Source organism: Coenobita brevimanus, chromosome 102, assembly GCF_032717465.1.
Source record: "Coenobita brevimanus isolate Jiangsu-jjx chromosome 102, ASM3271746v2, whole genome shotgun sequence".
NCBI lineage: Eukaryota > Metazoa > Arthropoda > Malacostraca > Decapoda > Coenobitidae > Coenobita > Coenobita brevimanus.
The window spans coordinates 34,712,283-34,732,955 of NC_137055.1; the positions used below are offsets into that span (position 1 = coordinate 34,712,283).

The 20,673-nt window shown below is 45.2% G+C and overlaps 1 protein-coding gene across 1 annotated transcript; it reads right to left on the reverse strand.

Annotated features, from left to right (window-relative positions):
• Positions 1-8,464: 8,464 nt before the first annotated feature.
• LOC145415367 (catalase-like) lies at positions 8,465-19,124 on the reverse strand. Its single transcript, XM_080284651.1, has 10 exons — positions 18,990-19,124; positions 15,201-15,372; positions 14,312-14,453; positions 13,138-13,288; positions 12,342-12,538; positions 12,066-12,183; positions 11,671-11,812; positions 11,081-11,286; positions 10,445-10,600; positions 8,465-9,652 (listed from the first exon to the last, which is right to left on the reverse strand). The coding sequence occupies exons 1-10, from the start codon at positions 19,041-19,043 to the stop codon at positions 9,452-9,454; spliced, it is 1,539 nt and encodes a 512-aa protein (XP_080140777.1). The 5' UTR covers positions 19,044-19,124; the 3' UTR covers positions 8,465-9,451.
• Between the last annotated feature and the right edge of the window lie 1,549 nt (positions 19,125-20,673).

Consider the following 20,673-nt stretch of genomic DNA (forward strand, 5'->3'; position numbering starts at 1 on the left):
TTTTGTTTTTCATTTGAACATGTTTACCTAAGTTACCAGTGGTTAGGATGAATCCGGGTGGTTTCACAATGCCACCCATAGGAGAAATGACAACATGCTATGCAACATCTGGAAGTCTGACCTGAGACTCATCACTGCCACCTTTTAACCTAACTGGGAGGCATTGCCCCATGGTCTGCTAATTTTAACCACCTAGGATTGGCACTTAACCGAACCTATAGAGTCCCAGAATACGTATCAGGCCAAATCCCAATCTCATTCCTAACTTGCCAAATCTATTTTAACTTAACCTATCTTAGCTTGCCTTTTTGTATAATAACTCATACTCTAACGATATTTATCCCATTAAAAAATTTGCATCTAAAGTGGGAATTAACTTGTCATCAACTAACACTGTCCCTAACAAATGAAACAATCACTAAGCAAAGCTACTGTGCCACCCTCAGTGTACACATTACCTCTATCTGTAAACTACGAACAGTGAACCCTTCCTTTATCGTACCCCGACTAAACAGGATATAGGATTTAACATACACTTTGAGGGCCCCCAGACAAATAGTCATACACATCGGTTACCATCTGGTAAACGGGAAAAAACATACAAAGCTACCGAACAACTTTTTTGCATTTAATGTATACTCTCCGTTACCTGGAGCATATGACGCAGGCCTACTGGATAGTTTCCCACATGAGAGGTGACACAGAATGCAATACCAATGCTGATGGCAGTTTTCCCACCTACTTGAGCAAGTGCTATGATATGGGTGTGAAACTATGAGCCATGTTGATGTAAACTGGGTTTGTTTTCTGTAATGCTGTGTTTTTAAGACGACTTCTCGTCGTAAAAACACGAGCACTGGACGGGGTCCTTTGGCTAGACCGGATGTAATGCACTAACAAAGGAACAGGGCATAAAAAGAGACAGTACACCGAATCACATCTATTGCTTAAATTCTATCCCTTACAGCGCTACATACACAACATTTGGTACACAATTACACAGAGATACAACAATACACTTATAATTGGATCCAATCTACTTTTGCACAGGGCACAGGGCAGTCAGGGATATGGGTTACTGTTATTGAGGAGAGATATCACTTCACTGCGATGGTCAATCGAGAACACTGGTCGTGCCACTGGTGGATAATAATAAACGGGGGAGTCTCACTTATATTCACTGTGATCGGGAGTCTGTGGGGGATATGATACTATAATAAAGGTAGGGTGCGTGTGGCGACATCCGACACCGTCACCTAGTCGCAGGGAAGCACTTCATCAGCTTTTCGGCTCGTTCACACACCTACCTTCGACTCCACAGAAAACTCCCCGCTTCCTTTCTGAGAGGGGGAACTGAGCTGTTTAATGTTCAAGCACGACTTACTCCGATATCACTGTTTAACATAACTTTTATTTGTCACTGCCACTGTGCATTGGATCACTGTCACTGTATTAGGGGTCACTGTCACTATCACTGTTCTACCCGTGTTTCCTGGGTAGTTGGGTCACTAGTACTTACCGTCCAGGGAGGTTCCCTTGTTTAGGGCCTCGACCTGAGGGGCGGCTCCTTCCTAGGGCCGCACTGGTGGGGTGCAGGGAGGCCTCGTAGTCTGGGGGCCTCGACCTGATCGGGGGCCCTCGGGACTAGGACCGAACAGGCGGAGGATTCGGGCCTGCTTCTTCTTCTGCCGGGGCGTGAGAGAGCCTAGGTCGCCGTCGTCGGGGAACGTGGTGGAAGGCCTGGGCATCCGGGGTCTGCAGGTGCTCAGGGGGAGAGGCGCCGTCAGGGCTGGGCTGCGGCAGCGACTCCTGTAGGGCTCCAACAGTGCTAAGGAGCGTCCGGGTGTGGGCGGTAACTCCGCAATCGGGCCTTGCCACCACTCTAACGCCTCCGCTTGGCCAAGAAGCCTGGATGGCGACGAAGGGCTCCCCGGAGGGAAAGAGGCTTGAGGGAGACCCACGCTCTTCGTGGTTCCCTGAGTGTGTTCATTGGGCTGAGGTGGGGCTCCACTTCCCCTAGTATGGACTTTGGCTGGTGCCGTGAACTTGTCCGGCGTGCGAGGGACACCAGTAGGGTGATCGGGGTCGCCCTTTCGCCAAGGCAAGCGGCCGTCAGCGTGGTGTTCCTCCCGCAGTAGAGAACAAGCCGGAGTGAGGGGCACGAGGGCCGCACTCTCTCCAATACGGACAGATCCTACCGTCAGGGAATTCTCCACCCTGATACGTGCCCCAGTCGTAACTGAGTGTCTGCCCGTACGGGAATCGACTAACGGAGAAACGGGATCATCCGTCTGCTCCGGCGAGAGGCCGGCCCCGAGTCGCCGCTTCCGTAATTGGGTAGCGCTACACGTACGGTAGCAGGGTCTCTCTACCCTGGACCGTATTCTGGCCGTAGCCAAAGTACAACTGGAGAGGGATCCACACAGGCAACTCTCTCTCTCCTCAGCGTGTTAAGGCCGGAGCCTGGGGTCACCTTCCCCTTTACACACTTTGTCAGGCCGTAGCCTGTGTCTATTTCTCTTTTAAGGCCATAGCCTTGGGCCTCTTCCTGCCCTTGGGCCTCTTCCTGCCCTAGAGGGTGTAGCAAGACCGTCAAGACGGTGCTACTTGGGACTGACCTCTTTTCAGTCCCACCCCTGGTCTGATGGTCACTACCCCGCCCGCACAGTAGTTCAGGTTGTCTGAACGCCTGGGGTTGGGGCACTTGCGAGGAATAGGGGCTCAGGGCCGGGATGTCCCGATGACCCTCTTGCCCGAGGTCACTAGCCTCACCTGTGTGTCCTCCTGGGGTGGTGGTGGGGTGGCGGCTCGGCGGTGGTGTGGGGGGTGGTGAGGTGGGAGGTCCTGTGGCGGTCTCGGCGGGCATTTTATTTTCAATTTTAGTGCTGGAATATGCTATTTTACTCATTCATTTTCCATTTTATGTTTGAAATCCCACTTAAGGGAGGGGATCATCGGACTTACCCAGATTATGGTAACGGCTTTATCGGCTAGGGCTTCCCCCCAATGGATCTGGTAAAGAAAGGGTCTACTGTATTGCATAATCAGAGCAAAACCACTTGGGGCACAACTACAGTATTCAGGGCAAAACCACCTGATACCGTTAGGTTAAGCTAGACCGAGTTGGGGTGTTATTTTTCTTTTTTGGTCAGGATATAGTTCTGTTAGTTTATATTAGTCTAGGTATGGCAAGGCTAGGTTATGAATCGGTATGGTTAGGTTATGACTGCTGTAATAAATCTGGGTCAATTTAAGTAGGTTTTAAACAGAAAGCCTACCATTCCACTTGACAGCTTGAGAAACAAACACAAGTGAACTGCTAAGATCATTTATACAAACAACAGAAAAATAAGATCAATAAATAATCATTTACCACCACAAACATTTTCAAAAAGGTAAATCTGCCGTTTCGGACAACACCTCTTTGGACGACCAAACTAAAAATTATCTAACCTAACCAGGCACCACAATTCTTCGTTCGTTCGTTTTCGTTCGTTCGTTCGTTTCGTTCGTTTTTAAAGGCTCCAACATGCTTGCATGTGTCGGCCTTGGTCACCTAATGGCGGCTCTCCATGCTGCACGATCCATTGCAGCCTCCCTGTTCAGTCCCTTAACCCTAAGGTCACACTTAATGACCTCGTCCCATGTCTTTCTCGGTCTACCCCTCATAACCCCACCCCCAATATTAACACTTCTCACCTTCCTCACCCAACTATCATCCCCCATCCTCTCCACATGTCCAAACCACCTCAATCTACCTCTCCGCATCACAACACCAATACACTCCAGTCCCATCCTACCTCTCAACTCTTCCATTGTAAACCCAGCCCCTCCAGGCCTTGGACGCAGGGACGCACTGCACATCCACCTAATCATTGTCATTTCTGTACGTCTGAGCCGGCGAATGTCTTCCTCCTTCACTGCCCAGGTCTCACTGCCATACAGCATTACACTCCTAACACACGCTGCATACAAAGACCCCTTAGCATGTAGGGAGAGCCCCTCAATGTCAGGAGAGGCAAGAGCTCCCTGAACTTCTTCCAACCACTTCTCACCCTAGCCACAGAGCTAGCTCCAGCCCCACCTCCAGCACACAACATGTCTCCTAAATAACAAAACTCTTCCACACACTCAAGAGATTCACCAGCAAGTTCAATTCTTTCACGTCTGACGATCTCCACCTGCTCACCCCGGCACGCCGTACACATAAAATCAGCATTATCTCGCAGTCTACCTCTGATACCACTACATCTCTTATGCACCCATTTATCACACACACCGCACAAGATGGAATTACTTCCCACGCCCTTGTGGCAAACTGCACATGGCCACTCTCCCTCGTCTTTGACAGTACCGCCACCAACCCTAGATATCATCACTTTTGTTTTATCTGCATTTACCCTTAAACCCTTTTGCCCCATACCATCTCTCCACTTCCTAAACCTTTCCTCCGCCTCCCTTTCATTCTCTGCAATCAACACCAAATCATCAGCATACAACAACTCCCACGGGAGTCCGTTTCTAAAGTCACGTGAAAGGGCTTCAAGTACCATGATAAACAACATGGGACTCAAGACTGACCCCTGATGCACACCAACATTCACGGAAAACTCATCACTCAAATCTCCATTCACTCTCACCTGGGTGTGAGCACCCACATACATGGCCATAACCACCCTAACCAGCCACTCCTCCAAGCCAAGCTTTCTCATTGCCCACTTCACCACCTCTCTAGGGACTCTGTCAAAGGCCTTTTCCAAATCAACAAAAACAAAATAAAGATCCCTTCTCCTACCAATATATTTTTCCTGAAGCTGTCGAACAATGAATATGGCATCAGTGGTCCCCCTACCTGGCATAAACCCAAACTGCATCTCATCAATATTCACTCTTTCTCTAATCATACCTTCTAAAACTCTCTCCATTACCTTCATTATCTGATCTAAAAGCTTTATACCTCTATAATTCCCTCTTTCCAGGGCATCACCCTTCCCTTTATACACATTTACAATTACACTCTTCAGCCAATCATCTGGGACAACACACTCATAAATAATCCTATTTATCAGGTCAGTGACTAAACTCACCCCTATATCGCCTGAGGCCTTCAACATTTCGGCAGTCAACCCAGACACACCTGCTGCCTTCCCCACCCTCATCCTGCCTATTGCCTCACTCACAGTAGCAGTATCAATCAAAGGCCAAGGGCCAGACACTGGATCTGCTGGCTCCAAACCTTCCCTGTCCCAGTCAAACTCCTCATTCAACAACCGGTTATAATGCTCTCTCCATGCATCTTTAATATCCTCACTGTTCACCACTACCCTTCCTTCATCATTCTTCACACACTGCTCACCTATGATATCCCGATTATCCCTCTTCACCTGACCTGCCACCCTAAATATATTTTTCCTTTCCCCATGATTTAGGTTATCAAGTAATTGTCTCTGTGACTCAGACTTTGCCCTGTATACCTCTCTCCTAGCCCTAAGCTTGGCAGCCAAATATTCCTCTTTGCTACCACCCTTCTTCCATTCCCGGAAAAGCCTTCTTTTCTCCTTAATTGCAGCTTCTACACCCTCATCCCACCACCAAGTTACTTTATGTCTTGGTGGTCCTCTTGTCCAGCCGCATGTTACATCAGTAACTCTCAAGAAATTGTTCTTGAGGGCTCTGTACTGTTCATTAACGCCTCTGTCTACAGCTCCCTGTTCAGCCACCACTCTCCTCAACTCGCTATAGAAGGCATCCCTTACTACTTGGTTTTTCAGCTTCCATATTTTCCTCCTAGGTACATAAGTCCTCTTTTTCATCATTTGTTCTTTAAGCACCATATCACAAATCAATAGTTTGTGCTGCTGCACACACTCCTCACTTCCTATAACTTTAACATCCCTCACTAACCTCCTATCGGCCCTCCTAACCAGAAAATAATCTATCTGACTGCTATTTCCCCCAGACTCATACGTAATTAACCTACAATTCTTGAAAAATGTAATAGAATTTGCTTTAATACTGATTGGTAATGATAAAAAAGAAACTGAATGTGTTGTCCGAAGGCACTACTATGCCTCCCCGCCCCCCCACAAAAAGTAAGAATAGGGCATGAATCAGTAAGGTACTGTATTTCTGCTGCTTAAATGAAACCATACATACTCCATTACCGGTAGATTCCTTTCATCCGCTCCAGTTGACCGAATCTGGGTTGTTGGCTCCTTCGCTATTTCAGACACCCTGTTATTGCTTGTTGCACCAGCAGCCACAACTTCCTGTTTTTTTTTGTTTTTGTTTTTTTTTTAAGACTTGCTGTTGCCTGTCAGATCTCACCTCATAATCCAACAGAGGCGGTGATGTGTTTGTCAACCCTAGTTACTGAACTGCCTCCATGTTGTGGCGTACTTTTAAAAGCTGCCCTGATTACTAGATGTCAATTTTTTTTTATTAATCTCAAATCCTATGGTTACTGACTTTACTCCTACCTGAATAGCAACATTCAGAGGGCCTTACCTGTGTGGTGGAAGATGCAGGTGTCTCTGATCACAAAGCCCGAGGTGTTGTTTGGCCTGTAGTGTCTTTCATATGGCACAGTTACATCACTTTTCTATGTCACTCGCATCTTTGATGGCATCACAACTTGTTTCCAATGGTCAAAGAACATACAGTATCTTATATACTCGACCGATAACAGATCCACGTTAGGATATTCCCGTCCACGTCATCCCCCTTCGCGAGACGTCACAAAAGATGGCGACCCATGACGTCACGTCCGGAAAAAACTTGCAATGTCAGAAAACGAAAATTTGTGGTAAAGCTAGGATATTCTTGATTACTTTTATCATATTGAATACAGATATGTGGGTTAATATTTAAGCAGTTTACCTTCAACACCACACATACGTAACACAGAATACCATCCTGTTCCTTGTCGTTTGATTTTTCCGACTCCTTATATGCCGTTCAAGTCATAGTCCATTTCATACGTTTTCTCACTTTTTGTCTTACGATTAAAAACAGGTGGGGCCTGTTTGTTCCATACATCCCCTACCACTCCGGAAACCTTCCTGTTCATCACTCGGCATACATTTTTTATCCTTCTCAATCACTGTCCTTTCATATACTGTACCTTCCCCACAACTTAAAGCAGACAAAATACACAATAATACGGCATCCACTTCGGTTACCCTTCCTTTTTTATATACTGTACCTTCCCCACAACTTTAAGCTTACAAAATACACGGTGATTTGGCATCCACTTCGGTTACCTTTGCTTTTTTTTTTTTTTAATATATACAAGGGCACAATCACAGCCTACTTATCCTCAATTATGCTCAGTTCACTTCAATTAGGCATAAAATTGGCATCTCTGCCTTGAATGCTGAGTTGTTACAAGAAATTATAGAGCTCAGATGTGATGCCAGTCATGAAGAAGTGCTATGGAAAGGATACAGGACTCTTGCATTATCTTAAAATGCCATTAAGCTACGGGAAAGAAGCAGCAGCCAGGGATGAAAATCCTCGCCTTGGTAATGAGTGAACTATAGCCAGGTACACACTGGCTAGACAGTCATGCTCGAAAACCAAGACATGTTGCTGGTAGTAGGATTTTTTTTTTTTTTTTTTTTTTTTTTTTAAGAGCGCCGGTGTCACCGTGAACTGTTCTTCTACATCTAGCAAAGCTTCAAACTACCACCTTAGCACTACACAAGAGATCGGTTGCTGTGAATCCTGGTGCAGCTTTCTTCCAGCAGAAGGAAAAAGGAACAATGAATAATTGGCACTAACCCATATAAAATGGCTATATGGCACTGTAGGAGGGAGAATAACGGTCGGAAGAAACACGGAAATATCAAAAACAGGGGTAGGACAGAAGAGCAGAAGAGGACAGTAAGGAGAGAAAGACTGGAGCCAAAGGGCCTCTTTTAGTCGCCTCTTACAAGCAGGGATACTGGGGAAGTATTCTTACCCCCTCCCTCTCCCCAGGGGGTCTACCTAGAAGAGTGAACAGAAACTATGGGTCAGGAATAAGTAAATCGACCCGTCTTAGCTTCTGGTCATGTATTTTTACTTATACTGCAACTACTGCTACTGCTGCTGCTGCTTCTCCTCTTGCTACAGGTACTACTACTACTACAACTACTAGGCCTATTATTACTAATGCTGTTGTTACTACTACTACTACTGCTACTACTACTACTACTACTACTGTTGTTACCGATATTAATAATAATAATAATAATAATAATAATAATCCATCCATCCAGCATCCAATCCTACACTGCCCCATGAAGAGCGTAGGAGCCCGGGGCAAGGCAGTTGGTCCCGACATTTAAGATGAGAGTGACCAGCCTCACTTATCCCTGAGTGGCATTACATGAGCAATCAACCCCAACCATCCCTTGGATATAAACCTTCACCGGCTCAATCCGATTGGATCGCAATACTTCAGGGAAACAAAATAACAGCAGATTCTTCTTCCTTTACTGACAATGCACAAACCTTTGACCAAATTTACCGATAACATTTAACATAACAACTTATTGCAAGGAACACAGGAATGTTTTTTTTATTATTATTTATTTTTATTATCTGTATACCATGCCATGTGTGAAAACCAGGAGTGAAAATATCCCTAACATGCTACTGTTGCGCAATATATAGAAAAAATAATAATAAATGTATGAACTAGGAATACAGTATTAGGCTTTAACCATAACAGAAGTCACCCAAAATGGCTTTCTGTGTATATGTTTGCCTGTATATCTCCTGTACTGGCATCGATATATATAGCTGGCTATATAATTCCACAAACCCATTAGCACAAGCAGTTAAGCACAGTAATAAAAAGTCTGCCCCTTCACTACGATGATGTCATAACAATTTTATGCCTTGGTACCCCTGGATTAATTCAATATACTAGGAAAGCCCTCTCAATTTAAAGAAGTTAATCAAAACTAGAGATCATATATATCATTTTTAGGCTCTAATGAAAACTGTCTCTAACCCCTCCAGATAGACAAGTCTCTCAATCGTTAAATACAATCGCTCAGAGATGGCAAGGATGAAATATGATTATGTTGGCTAATTGAAGGGTACTTGATTTGTAATAAGTATTTTTAGCTTGGTAACATCAAGAAGAGAATGTAAATATACGCCATCGGAGTGAAGTGGTTGAGGATCTCTGGTAGTAACCCCTTCAGTCCCATGACGTATTTAGTATTTTATAGTTGTTCACTCGAAGCAGGTTCTCTCTAGGCAATTTTTATTTATTTTTTATATAGAGTTTTCGAACTTTTAGACGTTAGATACAGTACATCTCTCACTAACCTCTCTTGACGAGAGGCCCTTCCCATGTTGAATAAAATAGTTTGGAAGTAGCAAGCATAAACCACTAGAACACGTCAACGAACTGGAGGGATCAGGGGAATAATTTGCCTGCCAAGTAATCCATCGCTTAGAGGTGGGATCCTGCAGAGGCAGTGGTGATGTTGGCGCGCTGTTTGGCCCTCTCCAGAGCCTCCCTGACCCCCCTGCCGTACTCCGGGCACACCTGATTGAAGTTCTTGATGGCTCTCTCCTGCAGGAAGTCCTTCGCCTTCACCAGCTCGCTGGCGATGTTCTCGTGCAGGCGGCGACGCTCCTCTTCACTCAGTACCTGTGGGAGGGAACCTGTAGTCAGGAGGGAGGGAGAGATGGAGAATCGGTTGGATGGCAAGGAAGAGGAAATATTCGAGAGATAGAGGAGGGGGGAGGAGAAGAAGGAGGAGATCCAGAGAGAGAGTTTATCGGTGATTTTCTCCTGATTTTCTCCTTGTTCACTTTCTGTGGGAAACGGCCCGTGAGAAGGAGAGATGGAGAGATAGATGGAAGGAAAAGATGGCGAGAAGAGGCGAAGAAATGGGTGGGATGGAGAGAGAACTAGAAGAACTGGAGAGAAGCTCTGGATGGAGAGATGGTGAGGAGAGATGGAGAATGAGGGAGACAGAGATGATTAGGAGAACTGGAGATATGGTTCGGATGGGGAGATGGTGGGGAGATGAAATAATGGATAGGATGGAAAGATGATGAGGAGAGATGAAGGGATGGTTTGGAGGAAGAACCGACGTCTGGTAAGTATGGAGGGAGAAATAGTGGGGAGGAGGAGAGTTTGATACAGAACTTTGGTGATTATATGCAGACGGCGATGTTGCTCTTCTTCCAGGATCTATGAGAGAGAAGCCATGGTGAAAAATAAGGAGAGATATTGAGAAGAAAAGCTAATGATGAGAGGGAGAAGAAAGGAAGGGGAAATGGGAAATGGAAGGAATCGTTGGTGTCGTCCGTGAGAAGAGATGGTTGGACGGATCGGTGATGTAAGAAGAAGGAACTGCTGGAGAGAACGGGATCTATCTATCTATTCGATCTATCTGTCTATCTGTCTGTCTGTCTATCTACCTATCTATCTCACCTTGCGGTAGAAGACGCTGACTTGTGTGTAGTTATCGTCATCAGCAGAGTTATAGCGTGAAACATCCCCAGACACCTTGAATTTCGGCTCGTTCTCGCCGCACTTGCAGTTCTCTGGTCCAGAGAAGCTGTTGGGGTAGTAGTTGGGGGCCAGTGGCTGTTGGGGAAGAAAAAGACTTAGCCCTGTATTCTCGTCGGGTAAGGAAGTTCCCTGACACCTCTTTCTATGCGACTTATTTTGTCTTTTACTCGTTACTATCCTCTTCTGTGTCATATAATACAAATATCAACATACTCAGCAAAAATAACATAGAAACTGATATTCACTAACCGTACCCCAAAATAAATCACTAAGAGGTGCTGGGAGCTTCCTTAACTGATGAGAATACAGACCTATATGTCAAGCACAGGTACCATTTCCACAATATTTTAAAACTGGGTGTCGGTTATTTTCATAGACCTCTCGTAAATGCACCATAATTTCCTTTTCTATGTATCGTATTCTTACTGGCACACCTACAGAAGACTTCAAAGCGCCACTTCTTTAGCAATATCTTTACACATTACACTTTAGCACTGGGTTGCTAAATATCATAAACCCGCCTCGAAAGAGAGAACAAAATTACAAACTCCCTACCTGGTTGTCAGTAACAGTCATGGGCCCATCACGCTGGTAGTTCCGGGCGTTGGTTCTGTAGGGGCAGTTGACGGGGATCTGGGAGAAGTTTGCCCCAAGACGGTGACGGTGGGTGTCGTTGTAGGCAAAAAGACGAGCCTGCAGCATCTTGTCGGGGGAGACGTCAATACCAGGCACCAGGTTGGATGGGGAGAAGGCCATCTGCTCTACCTGTTAACACCAAGCCACGGGGCGGTTTGAGAGTTACACAATTACACTGATCACAGAGACTGTGCGATTCTTTCCTGGTGCTTTGGCCTTAACCTGAACAGAATTTACTCGTATTTTATTTAAACTGAAGACTGTAATAAAGAAGATGTAACCCAAATTTTTTACATGTACTGACACTGAAGTAACCAAAAGTCTCTACTGCCCAGTTATACAAGCGTCCCTCAGGTCTATCCCTATCCCACGAATGGAGGATGGCAGGTGCAGGAGAAGGGCAGCATCAGCCTGCAGTCCACTCGGTTCACGTCCTGATAAGCTTGGGGTCAAAACAACAAAAACGATAATCCTACACCTTCACATACCCAGTTCGGACATGCCAGCACCTACCTCACCAAAGTAGCTCTTGGGGTTGCGGTCGAGGGTGAATCTGCCGACTTGGATGAGCGGGAACTCCCCATGAGGCCACACCTTGGTCAAGTCAAATGGGTTGAACCGCCACTTCTCTGCCTCCTCGTACGTCATCACCTGGCACAGAAGAATTATAAGTGACACCTCCATCACAAGTGAGTCTTTTGTATTTATTTATTTCGTTATTTCCTTAATTATTCTTTTTAAGTATTACACTACATCTTACTACATTTTTGTCCCAACCATACTAATACACCGTCACACTGCCTTCCTACAGCCTCTACGTATATGTTCTCTCTCTCTCTCTCTCTCTCTCTCTCTCTCTCTCTCTCTCTCTCTCTCTCTCTCTCTCTCTCTCTCTCTCTCTCACCTGGATATACATGGTCCAAGACGGGTAGTTGCCATTCGATATGGCGTTATACAGGTCCCTCAGAGCATAGTTTGGATCATCGGCCAGCAGTTGATGTGCTCTTTGGGCGCTCAGGTTCCTAGGGAGAGAATGTTTATGTGTGAGGGTTAGCTGTGCACACGAGACCACACACACACACACACACACACACACACACACAATGTAGAAAGTAATATGGTGTGCATGCAGTCTCTTTCTCCCTCTTTCTCTCTCTTTCTCTCTCTCTCTCTAACTCACTTGATGCCCTGGTCAGTCTTGAAATGGAACTTGCAATACACTGCTTTTCCCTGAGCGTCGATGAGCTTATAAGTGTGGGATCCGTAGCCGTTCATGTGCCTGAAGCCGTCAGGAGTGCCGCGGTCCGAGAAGAAGAAGCTGAGCTGGTGCATGGACTCTTCACGAAGGGTGTTGAAGTCCCAGAACATGTCCATGTCCTTAGTGGTAAATAATAATAATAATAATAATAATAATAATAATAATAATAATAATAAGCAACTGCCAGATATTTGTCACAGATGTAAATTACTTTCGGAACATTGTCACAGATGTAAAAATTAAGATGGTAAAAGCCAGATATGTCAAAGAGAGGGAACCAAACGCTAAGGCTACTGCAGAGGTTTGTCCTTTAAACAAAACACTGAAAAAATAAATTCTAAAAAAGGCCAGGCTGTTTCTATGAAGTACTGTGAGGAACAAAGGCAGTGTAAGGGAGGGTGCAAGATACCGTATCAAGAAGAAATGAGATACCACAAACAACTATAAGGTACCGAAAAAAATTTATACCATACCAACCACCTATTAAGTATAGATAATGAACATGAAGTACCGAGTGCAATTTATAGAGTTGTAACCCCAGCTTCATCTGAAACATGAACCCGGTGGACTGCAGGCTTAATGCTGATCTCCTGCAGTGCACCATCCTCATTTAGGGACACAGCATGTAGCCAGGCAGTTGAGCGACCTGGATATATCAGTGCCACCACATGAAGGCCTCCCTCTCCAGCACTAGGTACCAAAAACGGCTGTGAAGTACCGGCATATGGGTGGCGGGGTTCCTCTTGACACAGTGGACAAAGGAAGGGAAGAGGACGGGGTCCCTGATGAAGAAAATGGGCGTGTTGTTGCCCACCATATCCCAGTTACCGTCCTCCGTGTAGAACTTTAGTGCAAAGCCTCGGGGGTCCCTGTGATGAGAGACAGGTCACGGTTGAGGTAGTCTGTCATAATTGAGGTTAATCAAGTTACAGTCAAGGCTACATCAAAGCTGAGGTGGCATCATAAAAGTGCCGGTACAGAAAATGGGGTCATATAAGTAGCGACACACAGGGAAGGGAGGGCCTGAGTTGAGTAGGGCCATTGATGAGGTGGGGTCATAGATTAAGTAGGGTCATAGATTAAGTAGGGTCATAGATGAGCAAGGGCCACAGCCGAAGTAAGATAACAACAGTCAAAGAGGCATAGTTGAGAATGTCAAAGTCGACGTAGGGTCACACTGAAGATGACACCAGATATGAAGATAGCTACCTACTGTACATTCATTGTTCACACCTATTTTCCCACATTCATACAGTGAGGGGAAATCCATATAACAACTTTTGAACTCACTGGAAACACGAATCGGCCGAAAAGGGAGGCTCTAGGTGCAATTTTCCCCATACTTCCAAAACCGTAGGATTAAAAATCAAATTCACAGGTCTTTGGTATGGTGATTGGCATATTACTTATAATATGACAACAGTTCTGAGGGGTCTGTAAAGTCATAGTGTATCTAAATGAAAAAAACGTCTTAATGCTACTCAGACAATAACGTTACCTTAAATATTCCCTGCACATTTACAACGGAGGATAGTTCATGCCTTTGTGCCAAGAATTTCTAAGCTTAAATCTACATACCACAATATACCTTCAGCCACATGCAGCTCTAGCCGCTATTCTCGTTTTTCTCTCCTCCTTTAGCCATTCTTCTTGTTTCCCTTTCCTCCTTTAGCTATTACTCTTGTTCTTGGGCTACCGCTTCTCCTCCTCCTCCTCCTCCTAATGCATTTCCTCCACCTGCAAACTTTCATTCCTGGACTACCTCTCCTCCTCTTCCAAACTTGCATTTCCAGGCTACCTCTTCTCCAACTTCGTTCTTGGTCTACCTCTCCTCTTCCTCCAACCTTTCGTTCTTGGCCTATCCTCTTCCTGCTCCTAATCTACCGTGTTACCTGGCTGTGTCTCCTGATCCACTCTCGCCGGTCACAGTGGAGAAGCGGACGGCCATGGGGGTGCGCTTGCCAATCTCGTTAAAGATCTTGGCCTTGGTGTAGCGGGTGATGTCGTGGGTCACCTCAAAGTACCCGAACGCTCCTGCAGAAGACACCACAGGGATCAGGCGCTGTTACCTACTCGTATATTGTACACTTCCTCCAAAATGCATCATTGCCCTGGCGAAACAACCTGACACCACTGGGGATGAACATATTACAAAATGCCTGACGACTCCACATACACCGATAAACATACTTTCTCTAGGATGAACTACATAGCTTGTTTGAGACGTTTCACAGCCAGTTTAGGTATCATAAAAATTTTCAAATGATATTAGAGTAATAATCTTGGATCATCAGAAGCTTCTGCTGATCATTAGGATATCATCACTTCCCTCCTGCACGACACATTTTGGAGACATTGTACATAATTCATACATCATCATTATCATTAACATCATCATCATTATTATCATCATCATCTTCATCATAATAAGTGGTAGAAAAGGAATAAAACGAAGAAAAGTAAATGGTAGGAAGTTACGCTTAGAAAAAGTTAGATAAGGACAAGTATTAGTACAAGGCAGGTAAGCTTAGAAAATGTCAGGTAAGGACAGGTGGGGCTATGGAAGGCAGGTAATCTCAGAACTTGCCAGGTAAGGACTGGTAAGGTTAGATCAAGGCAGGTAGGCTTAGAAAAGGCCAGCCAAGGACAGGTGTGGCTAGTACAAGGCAGGTAAGCTTAGAAAATGTCAGGTAAGGACAGGTGGAGCTATGAAAAGCAGGTAAACTTAGATGTCAGATAAGGACAGGTAGGGCTAGGTCATGTCAGGTAAGGTCCACGTACCGGCCCCCTTGGCGTGAACGACCCTCTCTGGGATGCGCTCACGGTCGAAGTGTGCCATCTCGTCAATGAGTTGAACATCCTGCAGCAGCACAGGACCCCGCGGCCCCACTGTCAGGGAGTTCAGCTTGTCGGGGAGGGGACACCCATGGCTAGTGGTCAGCCGATCGGGGGTCTGAGGGTAACAGTGAGAGTATTTTGATAATGATAGTAATAATAAAAACAATAATAATAATAATGGTGGTGGTGGTGGTGGTGGTGGTGGTGGTGGTGGTGGTGGTGGTAGTAGTAGTAGTAGTAGTAGTAGTAGTAGTAGTAGTAGTAGTAGTAAAAATAATAATAAAGGTAATCATCATCATCATCATCATCATCACCATCAAAACAATAATTCAGAAAACAAAACTGGAGAGCAAAAGAGGAAAATTAATGAAGAAAGAGATATCAGTGGAGCTAGAAACGAAACAGGTGGAGAGACGTATGAGGAAAATACAGAAACACGATATCACAGGCATAGATAAGAGGAGATAGAAATATAGGGGACAGAGGTAAAGGGCAGAGATAAAGAAGCAGAAAACTGCAGTGCAGGAAAAGACACAGAGAAAATAAATAACAAAAGAGGAAAAATAGCATGCGAGGTCAGAGGCATAAGAGTGTCACTGAGGAGGTATTTTTATGGTTAAACTGAAGAATATTGATAACAGAGAGAGAGAGAGAGAGAGAGAATCAGCAGTGGTGATGACACAGACAGATAACGAAAGAAGAGAAACCACAAGGAATTAAACATTATCAACAAGAGAGATAATATCAGAAGAAGAGGGAGCTGTAGAGAGAGATAAGGGAGGACACATCAGCAGAGGGGAGGTGATGTGAGGGTGATAAGAGATAAGGTGGAGTGGGGGCGATGATGCGGCAGCGTTGAAGGTCAGTAAGGAGAAATGCTTGTTGTAGAGAGGAAGAAAATGAAGACAGACGATGATGATGATGATAGTAGTTGTGGCAGTAGTAGGTAGTGGTAGCAGTAGTGGTAGCAGTAGTAGTAGTAGTAGTAGTAGTAGTTTAATGTCTTTATATACACTGTAATATCAATAAATAAAGTAATAATAGTAATAATACATGATTGGTAACCACAGCCGCTGGCGTGCTTGGGACCAACGGATTGTAATATGAGGGTTGGTGTTAACCTTCACATTACAACTCCAAATGGTGAACTGTATTAGCAAGGTTGGTGCAGATCTTCACAATATAATTCCCCGATGGATGGAGGTGATGTTTTTTAAAAGTAGTAGTAGCAGTAGTAGTAGCAGTAATAATAATAATAATAATGATAATAATAATAATAATAATTAATAATAATAATCATAACGAGAAGGAGGCAGAGATATAAGGGGAGGAAACTGGTATAATGGAAGGGGATTTAAAAAAAAAAAAAAAGGCTAAGGGTGACAATACTATATATATGAGGAAGATTAGTGAGGGAGGGAAGGATATATGGAGAGGGAGGGAAAAGTATTAGGCAAGGGAGGGGAGGAAAGGGGTATGAGGAGAGGGAGGGAGAAGTATCCGGGGAAGACATGAAGGAAGGGAGAGGTGCAGTACTAGGAGGGAAGGCAGGGATAGAGAGAACAGCTAGAATATTAGGCAAGTCAAGGACAGAGAGATGCATAGGGAGGGACAGACATGTGGGGGGGGGGGGTCAGGGGAGGTGGGGTAAGGGGGATAGACAGGCTGAGGATGGGGAAGAGATGACATGAGAGGTGGGGTGAAGGGGGCAGACATGCTAAGGATGGGGGGAATGATATGAAAGTTGGGGAGGGTGGATAGATGGATTGGTAGGGTGAGGCTGGTGTGTTGGGGGATGACATGAGAGGTGGGGTGATGGGGGATAGACAGAGTGAGGATGTGGAAAGGGATGACATGAGAGGTGGGGTAGGGGGTGGATGACATCTGAGGTGGGGGTGAGGGGGATGACATGAGAGATGGCGTGAGAAGACAGAGTTAGGATGAAGAGGGTGGGGGGGAAGGGGGAACGAGGCATAACATCTCTCACAGCAACACAGTGTGGGCTTGTGCGTTGTGGTTTGAAAATGAAGGTCACACAGTTCCCACTAACCCCAGATAAGCCTCTACGACTCTCTCTCTCTCTCTCACTCTCTCTCTCTCTCTCGAAGGCAATCCGGTCCTCGCGTTGTCAGGTGAGATAAGAGGCAATCCAAGAAGCTTTTCCATACAGTATCAATAAAAAAGTTACTCCCTATCACTTTGCATAGGGAAGTGGTCCTGGGTCACTGCTACCTCTTTATTTCCCACGACCATCTTCATAATGACCCTCACTTCATTACCTACTTCACGACCATACTTTATACATTACTCAGGTTTACACTTGGCGATTTAATTCTGCCTAAAAAGGATCTCTAGTAGTGAAGGGGTTAATGAAGACTGTATCTAAGTCCTTCAATTCAAACTCTCCCTCAAGCAGAATATAATCGAAGGGGAGAAAGTTAAAAGAAAAATAAGTCACTGGATAAGATGATGATGATGATGATGATGATGATGATGATGATGATGATGATGATGATGATAATAATAATAATAATAATAATAATAAAAATATTAAATGATAATGGTAGTAAAAATCAAAATACAGTATGTTAAAAAAAATACTGTTATATCAGCATGATCTGCATTCACATTCAAGACTGTCGGCGCCACAACCCCCCTTCCCCATCCCCACTCCTTACTCCAAACACAACCCCCTCCCCCTCCTCATCCCCTACCCCAAGACAATCCCCTCCCCCCTTCCTACTCCACACACAAGCCCATCCCCCCCTCCTCATCCCCCTACCTCCGGCACAACATTATCTTCTTGCATCCCCCTCCCCCAACACAGCACCTCCCTTTTCCACACCCCCTACCCAAACACAACAACCTCCTCCCTCTTCTCCACTCCCCCCCCCCATCAGAACAACCTCCTCCCTTTTCCCCCACCCCCTCCCCCATCAAAAGACACCCCTCCCCCTACTCTAAACCCCCAGTAACATCAGCAGCCTTGAGATTAATCAACTCAGTAGGACCACATAAACACCACCCCCCCACCCCCACCACAACCCCCAGCCCTCCACACCACCCCATCCCCCACGCAATCTTCTATGCCTCTCTCTCTCTCTCTCTCTCTCTCTCTCTCTCTCAACCACCCTCCTCCCTCACATTGCCCCCCCTCTCTCTGTCTCTCAACCACCCTCCTCCCTTATATTGTCCTCTTCTTCCCCCCCCTCTCTCTATCTACCTACCTACCTATCTATCAATCTATCTATCTATCTTAATGAATGGATCAGTGATAGATATATTCGTGACACACCGTTCAAAGGATTCCTAAACTGAACATCATCGTCTGTAGGTAGCAAAATTTAAACACTACATCCTCGAACTGAAGAGGCTATTAAACAAATAAATCTGCAAATAAACATGTACGCCGTTCTCCTATAACGGGAAAACTTCTGACATTTTACTTTCTCTCGACAATTCTATTAGCCTGAGTTAGAACAAGCTCGAGAGAGAGAGAGAGAGAGAGAGAGAGAGAGAGAGAGAGAGGTGAATGTTTTCTGTAGCTTTCTATGCTATCGTACGAGTTAACTAAGTTTACGAGACATCACTAATGGTAAAGAGGATAGCCTACTATTGACTGCCCATTTGTCTCACCTAACTTGAATATAAATATCTGTCAATGATAAGAATAAAATACACATAAACGTCATCATATTTAAGAGGTAGCTATAACATTTCCCTGCCGCTCACCTTTTGGCTGTTTTTAAAGTCAATAAGCTGTTCTTTGGTCTTGTCCCTCTGCATGGTGGTGGTGTGGCGGTGGTGAGGACGGGGAAGGTGGGAGGCTCTGCTGCTTTGCTGGTGCTTGCCTGACTGCGAGTGAAGGGCCTGGCAAGCTCTGATAAAAGTATGCCAGCCCTGCCCTCCCCTCGGCCACGCAAGGCGTCATCTGGGGGTGACCGATAAACATATTTCATTATCTTGTTTTAGTATCTACCTCGGTGCTGAAGAGGGACGCCTTCGTATGGTGGCACTGATATAACTAGGCTTCTCAACTGCCCAATTATACAAATGTCCGTCACTCTTTTCCCATCTCCCAAAAGGTGGGTGATGGATTGAACGAAAAGGGTAACTTCAGCCTGCAGTCCACCAGATTTACATCCAAATGAATCTGGGGCCACAGCAACAACAGATTTTTTTTTTTAACCAACTCATCAACTATATGACAAGCGAATTATAATTATAATAATGCAAGTGGAAATCTGAATAATGAGTAATACCATGAAATTTAGCATTGTATCGACTGCAAGACGAGTAGTTGTAGTAGTATCCTAGTGGTAGTAGTAGTAGTAGTAGGTTCAACTGAAATGTGAACTTAGCGGACAGCAGACTTAAGTTGTCCTCCTGCAGTCCACCATCCTCCTTCTGGGAGATATGGAGGGAGCAGAGGGAAGTTTGTATAACTGGGCAGCTCCTCAGCCCAGTTATATCAGTGCCACCACATGAAGGCGTTCCTCTCCAGCACCACTGCAGGAAGAAATACGAGTAATTAAACTGAAATTCTGGCAACACTTCAAATCTCGCCCCGTACCTACGTATCACAAGTTTTTCAAATTATCATAAGGAAAGTCTAGTTATCAAAATAATACCAAGAAGGTTAATGAATCCTGGGCCGTATTTTTGATGGTATGGGAGGCTTTGTTGCTCCTCTTCCTTGGCGATTTACTTTGTATATTAGGCTACTCCTTTGCATCCTTTTGCATGTCACTTATTTCGTTATATGTCGGTATACTTTTTACCTATTACATACAAGAGGGTACTGGGGTGTAAGGTGAACATCAGGTGAAAAACGAATTGCTAAAAGGTGCAAAGTGGACAACAAATCGATAAATGGTGCAAAGAACAAATACAGCGTTTGTTGTCTAAGTTCTGCCAGGAATTGTGTAGTGTCAGATAGGAGGGCCATGTCGGAGAATATATTATTGGTGAAGGGGGGGGGGGTATTTCTTTTTGTTGCCCTAAATCTTTCCCTGCAGAGTGCGCAGAGTTTAGGGGTGCACTGTCTCTTAATGTCTTATGTGTGGTCTTTGAAGGTGACGCCAGTGTCATGCGTCACTCTAGGGATCTGAGCGTTGGGATGCGTGGCACAGGTGCATTGTTAAGTGTGATGTTAAGGGTGTACCTGTGTGTTGTGGTGTGGTGGGAGAAGGTACTATGATGTATTGTGTGTGATGTGGTGCGCGAAGGTAGTATATGATGTGCTGTGGTGTGGTGTGGTGTGAGAAGGTAGTATGATGTGCTGTGGTGTGGTGTGGTGTGAGAAGGTAGTATGATGTGCTGTGGTGTGGTGTGGTGTGAGAAGGTAGTATGATGTGCTGTGGTGTGGTGTGGTGTGAGAAGGTAGTATGATGTGCTGTGGTGTGGTGTGAGAAGG